A 12,011-nucleotide genomic window follows, 5' to 3' on the forward strand; every position below is an offset into this window, starting at 1 on the left:
CACTGTATCACTATGAATTTACAGCAAAACTGACCACCTGCAGTTCAAGGTACAGCAGAAATGCAAACATTTTGTCATCATGAGGTTGCTGTGGGGTTGTGACAGAACTGAAGAGCACCCATAAACCTCCCGCCCTCATGGCCCACAGCAAACACCTCAGCTGGGCCGTGCCTCCAGCGCCGCGCTCCGCCCTTGCTCGCAAGCAGATTCCCACTGCTCTCAGCCCCTCAAGCAGTACATACCTCTGTGCTCCCACTGATTGCACCTCTGTAATTTCCACAGTGTTTACAAACGACACAGCCTTCGGGCCTCCATAAGAGGGTGACCTAGGCATCCCTGTGGGGGACGATGGGACCTGGTGGCCTGGGGATTTGTAGGAGCCATTGCTCACCCTGCCCTGTAGTGCTTGATGGGACTGCACATTATTATTGGCTAAATCAGCTTGCAGAGAGGTTGTGGAAGTCCTTGGTGCTCTTGTCATTGCACTTGAGAGTGAAGACACTGAGGACTGCAGTATGGGGTTCCTTGTGCTAAAGCTGGTGGCAGCCATCAGATTGTCCCTGGACCCGTATCTCATGGCCATGCTGCGCGGGTCTTCGGAGAGCGTGCTCACTTGCTGAAGGCTGTAGGAGCTGGGCGTGTCATAGACACCCGAGTCTGCAAACACCGAGTCAGGGTGTGAGTGGAGGAGCTTCTCCCTCTCTTCCATCTCCTTCCTTTCCTGGATGGATGCCATAATTGTCTTGGAAAGGTTATCATAGCGCACTGGGGAGGGGTCTCGCTGATGCGGGGCTGGGCTCCCCAGCACTGGGCTGAAGCTCTGCGGTGGCTGGCGCTGCAGCTCGCTGCCCCGGAGGTGGCACATTTTGGCTGACAAATATGGGGAGTGGTACCCGACAGAGCTGACTGCAGAATGGGCAATGCACTTCCTCCCCGAGGGAGACATGGGGTTCAGCAAACTGTCATATGAAAGACTCCCATTTCTGTTTGACAGGGAATTGGGAGAAAAAATGCTTTTGTAAGGGGTGGAAGCCGCCCCTTCAGACTTCATTGGATGAAGGGGCACTTTGTCTGTCCCTCTCCTGCCAGCAGATTTCAGGCTCAGGGATCGTGAATTGATGGCAAAGGAATCTATCTGGAGTGGGGAAGACTGATAGGTCTTGTGGAGGGAGCTCTTCCGGTAGCTGGGGATGTCCAGGCTGGGTTCGGACTGGTAATCAAGGCTTCTGCCATCCTCTTCTATCAGAGCCCCTTGACTGTGTCCCTCCTGCAAGGTGATCTAAAACAGAGGTGAATATGAGAAACAGAAGCCAGCGACATGTAAGTACAGGTATGCTCTCTCAGTGAGTGCATGGGAAGGACAGAGCTGAAAGTCTTCCTTCCGACTGTCAGCCGAGGTTCATTGCAAGAAAATCTGACTCCTGTTCAACATATGGATTAGCACCTTAGAAGCAAGGAGGAGTTATTCATAGTAAGTGCTAAATAACATTGACAGTAAAAATATAAGTTAATGCATGGGCACTGAAAACACTGAATGAGAGACCCAAGCTGAGACTCAAGTCTCAGTCAAGGTAAATCAGATTGTTATCTGATGATACTGCCCTTGGAAAAAGCACTGCACTTCACATTTTCTACAAATAGCTCTTGAGGGATGTCTGGTTTTGTGTGCTGAGACAGAAATACTTTGAGCTCCATTTCAAGACGCTGGGGACCAGCACATTCTTATCCACTCTACTCTGTGCTATGAATATTCAGTAATTCTGAATTTCTGGTCATAGGTCTTCAAAATTAGGCACCTAATCTTAATTAAAGCAGAAAGGCTCCTTCTCACCATTCAGACAACAAAATGAAGCAATTTTGTCTTTTTTACTGCCTGTGTAGGAGAAAGTGGCCATATCAGAAAAGGAAACAAAGTCCATAATTTATTTATGTGCTCTGAAAACAGATAGGACTTCACTTTGTTTTACTCTGTGAAAATTGCTCAGTTCTGTTCACTTAAAATGCCATTCTGTGCTGAGCAAATAGTTTTTACTGTTATTTTTAAGGAAGAGTTTCCCATAATGCACAATAAATTGGCTACACTGGCTCTGCAAACAAAGAATTATTATCAGTCACATATTAAATCAGAAATGCAGTTGACACAGCTTGTTCTCTGGTTTCTTTTAAAAGAAAACTATTGAAAGAAAAAACTTAATGACAAACCCCTGGTTTATTGTAGATTTTTTTTAAAAGCTTTTTCCTTTCAGCTAGAAGATAGAGAAATATGCAAAACAGCTCACTCTCTTCTAGAGCATGGTGCTAAATTTGGCCTTCTCTGGAAAAAGGACACCAAGTAACAGCCTGTAAAGGAGGATGAGAGCAGTGACGTAGCTTTTAAGTATATTTGTGCTACTTATCCTTGTGTCCCAATGCCTCTTTCTTAGCAGCTTTCACTGCTCAAAAGCAGAATTACCTTGACAGGCTGAAGAACTGATACAGAGCAGACACCATGGCATTCCACACATAGCCCAGTCTCTTTCCCTCTGTACCTCCTACTTAGCTTGGCACACAAATCCATGCCCTCCCATCAGCTCACTACGTGAACCCCATTTTATGACACTCCCAGCTGATTACTAGCGAGCTGTGTCTACTATAAAACTGAGCAAGTCGCCAGAGCTCGCACACCAGTCACCAACAGCAACAGCACTGTTTTGGGTTAGGACTGAAACAGCAACCCTCAGAGTGAAGGTGCTGCTCCCTGTTATCATTTCACAGCACTGACCAGTCCCCTGGCCTAATCAGAACCTGCCCTGTATCTATATTGCATCTCTGGCTGTGCACTCAATGAACACAACAAGCCTGCCTTCCTTGGCTCCCTGACTTTTGGCATTATGACTCAGAATGCTGTGGCTCCCACAGCTCAAAATTGCTAGATGATGCCTGTAAATAGAGTATTTTGCACTGGATGTCAAGCCATTTTTCATGTAATAAAATGAAAATGATACAACATTAAGCTTTTTGGATACAGTGCACACACTGTTCTCGTGTTCCCTTTCATAAGCCATTCATTTCCTCGTCATGTGGACAAATCCAGAGAGTAAATCTTACTCAGTAAGACTATTGCAGACAATTACTGCAGTAAGACTAAAACTTAAACTTTGTCATAGCTGGAATTCCACTTATCACCATCTTTCTTTTCAAAATGAGAAGGATTCACAAAAAGCTTTCCTCACCATTTAAGGAACATTCTGTCTTATTACAGTGTTGCTGCAGTCAATTATTTTTATCTACCTTATTTTCCTTTCCTTACTTCTTTCATAATACTCCTTCCTATCACCCCCTTCTTGTTATTCCAGGGGTGACACTGAAGGACCTGATGAAATTAATTTTGAGAAAACTGCACTGTGTGTGGTATGTGTTTTTTAAGGGTGTCTTCACTGGTGTGTGAAGACTTGGATACATATTGCAATATCCAAATTAGACCAGTGGTTTTCCAAATGCTGTTCTCAGGCCCTGGGGGTCAAGGAATATTTGCAATAAATCCAAGAGAAATAAGTTTTATAACTTTTAAGCAAATGAGAAAACTGTCAGAATTCCACAGCAAATCTGTCTAATTGTTTGGACCTCAGTTTTCTTGATGGGTGAAAATTATGCCAAGTGTTAGGAAGGTTTTTTTTTTCCATGACCCAAATGCACTGAATAGGTGCTAAGGAAGGTCCAACATGAGGAGTCTTCTGTTAATTTTCACTAAAATACCTCTTGGGATGCTTTAAAAGTTCTTTCTATTTTGCAAGCTGACATCTTGAGTAATCAGTGAATACACAGAGTATTGACTAAAGGGTTTGATCCAGAGAAGCACTCAGCATGCCCAGCTCCCTCTGAAGGGAATGTGAGATGGCACCTCTGCCAGGAGAAGGCAATGGGAGGTGACACTTCTCAGCATCCCAGGATCAGGCCGAGACACTGGAGCAGCAGCAGCGCACGCCTGGCAGCGGGACAGACATGTCAGCAGGGGGAAGCTGTGAAATCAGACATGTTTCCATAAGGAGCACAGTGAAAATAATACACTGTCACACAACAGTGCCAAGTGTTGTTATTTACTTTTACACTCTGACATTCACTAGAGCCCTCCTCTGCTCCACACTGCCTGGCATTAGCTGGAAGCAGAAGCTCCCGGGCTCGCTTACCTGCTCAGCCGTGGCGTGGTAGTGGACTTTGGGATTGTTGCTGAAAGCTGGTCGGTATTTGTACATGGCAGGAGTAGGAGGGCTGATAAGTTTGGGTGAGAGACCACCTTCTGTAAAAAAAAAAAAAGTACTTTCTATTACAATGTGTGTGGACAGCAAGCTGTCAGCCACAATTCTTTGCCATCCATCATCCTCTGCAAATGGATCTGTTCTGGAGAGAATAAAACTTGATGTACTATTGTGTACCATTCCACCAAAATCAATGGGGGCCCTATGGCAGTAAGAGCACATTGCTGCCAGATCAGCCATCTACAGAGAAGAAGGAACAAGGCACAATATGTTGAGTGGGGTGACACATTTTGGTGAGTAGAAATTTTGCGTAATTTGAAATACTACTAGTTCTGTCTAAAAAAAAAATAAAAAAAAAATTTAATACCATCAAAGCATGAAGTTCACATTCTTAGAAATTAAATAATTCAGTTTGCAATGCCCAAGAATTTCATGCTAATATTTCTGATTCCTTAGATTCCTTAGATATTTTTCATTTAAAAATTGATTTAAGAAGGGGTTTAAAAGAGTTTATAAGCTCTGCAAAACTGACATGAAATATTCAACCTAGGCTTGAATGAATCACTTCAAGCTGGCTTTTCTCTCCCTTTCCTGCTCTTAATTCCCCTAGTCCGGAAATCCTATAAATAGAAAAAAAGCCTTCACTCAGATCCCACGTTTTGAAAGAATAAGAGAAACCTTTTAAAGAGGCTAAAATAGTTTCTTATTAACAAAAATAAAACACTGATCATGCAACTATACCTTCACTTGTGCCCAGCTGCCCTTTCAGCTCAGAGTACTTGCTTGGATCTCCTTTGGGTGGGAGAGGTGGTTGCAGATCCATACTTTTATCCTCCAGACCTTCCAGGCTGATTTTAGACTGAAAATTATCCAAAAAATCAATCATTACATGCAACTTGGTTAAATAACAGCATGTGGCAGAGTGCTGGATGTACCAGAGAACCTGAACTACCAACACCTATAATGACAAACAGGATTTTGCATCTACTGCAGGCAAGGACTGTCACATGTAAAACTAACATTGTCATAAACAGCCAGTAGAGTTTCAAATGCACTATCCTGGTCTACATGACACGCTAAGTACTATAATCATCATGTTAATTAATACGTGGTAGAAGACAATAGTGCTTTCTAGCATTTTTCAGCAACTTTCCAGGTAGCTCTCAGCAAGTAACTATCCAAAGTGTATAGGAAGTAACTAGCCACAAAAATCTTGCAAGCTGGCTTCCTTTGAATCCACCACTTTTTATGGGACTAAACAACTCCTTCTCTATTATTCAAGCCAGGAGAAACTGAAAAGAGAGGAGGAGAGAAATCAGCTTCTGAGTCAATATTCCTTGCCCTGGACCACAAGCCTTCTTGCAGCCTGGAAGCTCAGAACATTCTTTGAAGTAGATCAGCTGACCTGGTCTGGTGGTAGAAGGGTTTATTAAAATTAATTTGAACACCAAGAGGTGACAGGTCTCAGGACAGAAAATAACCACTGCAAAGAACAGCCAACTCTTCCAAAAGAAGCCCAGTGGGATTCCATTCTAGAGCTGCCTGTTACTGGATCAAGAGCTGCTGTTACTGAACCTGTGTTACTTTCAGAGGATGAAGTATATGACAAGGACTCGTTTCTGCATCATCTCAAAGAGATTTGTCAATGACAGACTCATTCCCAGGCTTGATAATGCTCAATCCATGCCCTTCAAAAGCAGAGCTTGGAGATTTCCTCACCTTGCTCCGGTTGAGGTTGGCTTGGATTCCGTTGTCACTGATCTTCACTGTGATCTGTCGCTCAGACAAATCAGGTCTCAGGAAAGGAGGTTTCACACTCACAGCTTGCTTTTTCTTGGGCTCAACCACATACCTGATTAATTGTGCAACAGTCATCATTAAAATAAACAGTAACCTAAGAACAAGGCTTAAAAATTTTCCCACTTCCAGGCTATGAATTAAGAATGTGTCAGAATCAAGGTAAGAACCTCCATTTGTTTCAACATACACAATAAGTAAGCAGCAATAATTTAAAAAAAAAAAATAAAAATATTAGTGAGTGAAAGGAGAGGATGCATTTAAAAAATCAGCAATTTTTGAAGCACTAATGGGCAAGAGCATGAAGAGCAAGAGAGGCCTACCACCAAAAGAAGTGACTGACTAGATCATCCCAGCTAACATGAAACAGCTGCCCTGTGGTGGGAGTCAGTGACTGGGGGAACAAGACCCAGCACATGTCGAATTACCATGGAGAAAATGATGTGCTGACAGTTCTAACTTACCAAATGGTGACTTGTTTCTGTACCATGTTTAGTGTTCATCTAAATGGAGGTAAAAGAGACTGACAACTCTATAGGAATGAAAAAAATCTAAGAGGAAATGGCTGACTTTAGACATCTAATTTCTCTCCAGTGAAATAGTATTCTCTAAGTGCAATTGCCCAGTGGCTGTACAATGCCTAAATACCAATACACACACCAGCTTTTTCTGCTTTATGTGGTGAACAGGACATTCTAGTAGTGATAGCTTAGGGACCTTGAATATACAGGACAATCTGAACAGGTCTTCACAAAACACAAATGTTCTGCTTGCTATAATTCTGTGAATAGCCATGATGATGGTACTCACAACCCTTCTCTTAACAGAAGTGTCTCACAGCATTTAATACCCAGCTCTTCTCATCCACCTTGACCTGATTTTCATGTGTTGGAAGGTTTGGAAAGCAACTACTCCAGTGTCTTTAACACATGTAACAGTCCTTTAGGACTTATTTGTTGTATAACAAAGGAGGAAAAAAAAATAGGTAAGAGTGTCAGGGTCTGGAATCGTTCAACACCCCAAAAAGGCTCAAGTAAGTCTTGTAGTAAGATTATGAACACGTTTTCAGGCTGGATAGTTCAGCACCTAGAATTATTTATAGTCCATCTGATCTACTGCATTAAGATCATGATTTCAAAATGTGAAATGATAAATCCATTTCCCCAAAAATAGAAAGCCATAAATAAATCTCAAGTTCTGTGATGTAGAACTCATTGATAATCTGTTTTATGATAATGAAAGTGCCAGTGAGATTGAAAACCACAGCAGCCTTAAATTAGATTTAAGTCTTAAGGAGAAAACCTGATTTTAGCTTCCTTCCTTTTTTCTGGCAGACCGGACATTGCCTGCACAGTGTAAGAAGTTGTGTGGAAAATATGATGACATATGGATATTTACCTTGCTACTAAAATCCACTAGATAAACAAGCTGGTGAAGACAAGGGTGTGAGCTCAACATAATTTGACAAACTCATTCCAAAAAATATTTCTGGGATAAGGGTGGTGAATTACAGGTTACAGCCATGCAACAGGGAAGCAGCTATCACAGAGCTCTCCCTTCAGGACTGTTTTGCTTTGCTCTCCTCTTATTCCATCAATGATCCTTGGCTTTTGTGCCCAGCCAACCACATTTTCTTCCCTTGTCCCAACAACTAGTCTTGCTCCCTCATTCCCAGATGAGAGCATTTCTCTTACCTGGGAGCCAAGGGGCTGCAGAGCACATGTTCCACATTTCCACAGCATCCTCGGGTAAAAGGATTTACACCCCCACGGAATTTCCCCGTCACCTGGAAACATGTTCAGGACAGCACTCAAACCTCAAGTTATGTAAAAGTCATCATCCAGGCCTCAGAAAGCCAAGAACAAGTCTGACCCTTCTGTCCTTTCCAAACAGATCGTTTTTCTTTGAATGCTGCACTTTTTCTCTCCAGCTCTAACACACCACCTCTGTCAGCTAATTCCAGCTAGGAGGCACTCAACTCAAGATCCTTCCCAAAAGGACACTGCTCAATGTGACTGGGTTGCAAAGTGATGTGTTCACCTCTCCATGTTACTCCTGCATTGGATTTGTGTCTGCTCCCAGCCAGACATCCTGTTTTGGTCTCTTTCATTCCCGTCATTTCCCCTCCTCTGCCTTGGCAAGTCCCCTCCAAACCAACAGCAATGTCAAATCAACGTTCCCAAATGCTGGATGACAGCAATGTTTCCTCTCTCTCAGATCCCATCCTGAGCAGCAATCAGTACAAACCACTGCCTTATGTGGGAGGGTGCCAGGAACTCCCTGGCGATTGCAATGTTTGCTTGTAAATGAGCAGGTTTAATAAAAGCCAAGCCTCATTAGACTGGCAGGATCCATTCAAGGCTTCATAAGCATTAAAGAGTTTGTACTCTACAGGCAGATACTCGAAAGTCAACATATGGGGATAAATACTAATAAAGCCAGGGAAATTAATAGTGGTTGCCATTAAAAGCATTACTGATGTTGTTTGCAAGTAAAGTATTTTAATCAGTTCATAGTTCTGATCTAGCAACAAGTTTACAGAGTACCAGAAATACTCTAATAACTTGCACGTAAAATAACAATTAAATGATTCTGCAGTATATTATGCTGGCCTTGTTGATATAACACAAAGCTCTTTAAGAGGCCTAGAGAGAGAGGCTGAAATTCTGAGATTTGAAAGAGCAACCTTTTGATGAAAACACAGGCCTGGGACATTTGACACATCCGCATTCAATCCTAGGCTCACAGTGACTTGTGCCAGATGCTGGCAAAGCTTTTCATATCTCTGTGCCCATTTTCTGAAACACAGTGTGAAAATAAAATTTCTCCAACTCACAGATAACAGTACTAATTATATCAGTTTGGTTTCTAAAGTAGTTTGAAATCCACTGGTAGAAAGCAGTCTAAGAAGGAAGGGTATTTATTTACTCTATTCAGGAACTAAAAATACCAGGATATGAGCAGATGTTGGGTTATGGGTTATTTTGATTCCATAGAAGAATTTCAGAGGCATTCAGAAATCTCAGAAACATCTAAACCTAGCCACTGTGCACTTTTCAATCACAGCCTGCCTACTCTGAATGCTCAGAACTTACAAACTCCAGAATTAATAAATACCAAAAATTTCCAGTAAAACCACAAAAACGTCTGTACCACTGGCCTACAAAATGTACTGGGAAAAGAGGACAAGATAAGCTGAGCATATTCCAACTGGAAAGCTGACAGTAGATAACTACCAGTGTGAGAAAAGAGAATCAACACTGAGGCTGCAGGAGAAAAGAGAGTATTTTAGAACACTGGCAAAGCCAGGAGCAGATCTCACATCCATCTCTCCTGGTCTGGTGCTCTAATTACTTAGATATGCTTCCTCTGAAAGGACCTTGGGGCTGGGAACATCCATCCTCCAGTTACAGATAACTGCTACATATGACTAAGCAGAAATTACAACCAGATTATATTTAACTTTCAAAATGGCATGGGAAGATGAATTAAATTTCAAGCGGTTTGGTAGCTCAGGAAACCAAACCAAGCTAGGATATATTTTCCAACAGTTATTTTGATCACAGAAAAATTCTCAACCTTTCTAAATTTTAGTGCAGCCACAGAGATGTGAAGTTAAATTTTATGTTTTTTAAAGTTAAATTTTCCCTTCTTCTTCAGCCTGAAATTTTCATGGAGAGTTTATATCACTGCACTAAGACAAGTCTAACGCAAACCACAATTTGGGCTATGATACCAAAATGCCCTCTGCTCCATCCTACTATTGTTAGCACTATCAAACCTAATACTTGGCCAAAATCAATTTTACAATGAAGAGTAGATGATTCTGAGCAGGACAGAGAAAAGCATTTGAAGATGACAGCTATGGAAGCTTGCTTTGTTCAAAGGCCATGTTAGGCAACAGTTCAGGATGACTTCAGATTCCTTGCTTATGTAAACCTCCCACACTCTTCTGGATAAGAGTTTTTATTGTCTCTTGTGGGATGGAGACAATGTCATCTCAGTTTATGAAGGCCTGGCCTTAGACAGATGTTTTCAACACTCACAGCCTGCCCAGGAGCCAGACAGCTCCACAGCATGGAGCCATCAGCACCCAGGACAGCCAAAACAGCTCAGAGGGAGCTGCAGAGCACCCATGGGTGCAATGACAGCAAAAACCCATCTGAAAAAACCCCAAACCTCAGGGGAAAAGAAGTATGGTGAGGAAAAAAGCCCAGATATGAGGGGCACTTTGGAGCAGGAGCTGTGAAAGGGTAAAGCAGCGGAATTCACAGAGTTCCTGAACCTTAGGATGAGGGCTGAGACCAGTGCCACACCTGCAAACTGTCCCTTGGGTTGGCAGGGGCCTGTTAATGATCCCATCACACTGATCTCTATCACCCACAGCAAACCATTAATGTGCACATGAATGCAGTCTGCATCAACCACAGGGACTGTGGATCATGGTCATTTGAGTAACTGCAGGGGAACTGGAGTTTTACAGGCTTTTTGGCACAAGGTGTCATGTTGGCACTTGGTTTGGAGAAGCAAAGCAAGTTGTGTCCAACAGCTCTGTGTGTGTGTGTGTGTGTGTGTTCATATGCATGAGAACAAGAGAGAGACACAGAGGCAGACAAAGAGCTAACTCAGACCCTATTATGGGCAGTGTGGGCTTGCCGGGGGAGTTCAAAATGCCGGGAGAGAGGGCAAATTATTTAATCTTTTCCTTTCTTTCTTTCACTCAATCTCATGGATTGTTCAGTCTGACTCATAAAGTTTGAACTTCTGGGGTTGATGGTACTCACCACATAAAACCTATTTCAAGGCCATGAGTAGATTTTAAATAATAAATATGCCTGGGGTGATACTCTGTGGCTATTTAAAAAGGGAAACCTTTGCCTGCGGTGTATTAAAAAAAAATCTGAAAATAAAACTGGGTAATCTTCCTAGATCTTCACAAAAGCTCCAATAAGAGCATTATTGGTAAGATTTGGACCATCTTTTCCTTTACCCAAGCTGATTTGCTGATTTTCTTTCCCACCTCAACACCTTAGCCACAAACATAGAGAAAGGACTGCTTCTTACCTGTTCATTCGTTGTGCGCCCTCGGGCCACTAGAACAATATGGAAGCCAGTGAGACCAATGACTGGGATAAAGAATAACCCAGCCACACACATGACAGCCATTCTGTATCAAAGAGTTAAAGAAACTGGGATGAGTGAAGGGAAGGAGTCTGTGAAAGACAGGGAGAGGAAAAGGAGAAAAAAAAAAAATAGGAGAGTGTCACATAATGTCATAGAATGGTTTGGGTTGGAAAGGACCATAAAGATCACCTGGTTCCAAGTCCTCTGTTGTGGACAGGACACCTTTCACTAGACCAGGTTGCTCCAAGCCTTGTCCAGCCTGGCTTTGGACACTTCCAGGGATGAGGCAGCCACAGCTTTTCTGGGCAACCTGTGCCAGAGCCTCATAGTGAAGAATTTCATGCTAGTATCTCATCTAAACCTGCTCTCTTTCAGTTTGAAGCTGTTCCCCCTTCATTCTTTCATTCAGACCCTTGTCCAAAGTCCCTCTCAGCTTCCCTGGAACTCCTTTAGGCACTGGAAAGGGCTCAAAGGTCTCCCTACAGCCTTCTCTTCTCAGGGCTGAACAACACCATCTCTCCCAGCCTGTGTCCAGAGCAGAGTGACTTGAGCTCTCTATGGCCTCCTCTGGACTTGCTCCAGCAGCTCCACGTCCTTCTGGTGTTGGTGCAGCACTCCAGGTGGGGTCTCATGAGTGCAGAGTAGAGTGTCCCTGACCTTTAGCAAGGTCTAACTAAATTTCATCTCAAGGTTAAGTCTGTCTGCTCCTAGTCTGGGTCCTCACCTTTGAGATGGTTAAAAAGTAATGTGAACTCAGTGATTCTGTCTCTACCTTTCTACCTTGTTAAGAATGTTCTGCACTGATCTGTCCAGAGCAGTGTCACCCCTCAGAGCCAGCGGTTCATGTGTTACATC

The 12,011-nt window shown here is 42.9% G+C and overlaps 1 protein-coding gene across 1 annotated transcript in view; it reads right to left on the minus strand.

Moving 5' to 3' along the window:
* The window catches only part of ZDHHC8 (zinc finger DHHC-type palmitoyltransferase 8), a 113,197-nt gene that overhangs the window by 7,881 nt on the left and 93,305 nt on the right, over positions 1 to 12,011 (minus strand). Inside the window, exons 5-10 of the mRNA XM_058851729.1 lie at positions 11,097 to 11,199; positions 7,727 to 7,818; positions 5,955 to 6,087; positions 4,977 to 5,094; positions 4,167 to 4,276; positions 243 to 1,279 (exon numbers count right to left, since the gene is read on the minus strand). Coding sequence (XP_058707712.1) covers positions 243 to 1,279; positions 4,167 to 4,276; positions 4,977 to 5,094; positions 5,955 to 6,087; positions 7,727 to 7,818; positions 11,097 to 11,199 — 1,593 coding nt within the window. The remainder of the gene's footprint in view (positions 1 to 242; positions 1,280 to 4,166; positions 4,277 to 4,976; positions 5,095 to 5,954; positions 6,088 to 7,726; positions 7,819 to 11,096; positions 11,200 to 12,011) is intronic.

This window comes from Poecile atricapillus, chromosome 16 (assembly GCF_030490865.1).
Source record: "Poecile atricapillus isolate bPoeAtr1 chromosome 16, bPoeAtr1.hap1, whole genome shotgun sequence".
NCBI lineage: Eukaryota > Metazoa > Chordata > Aves > Passeriformes > Paridae > Poecile > Poecile atricapillus.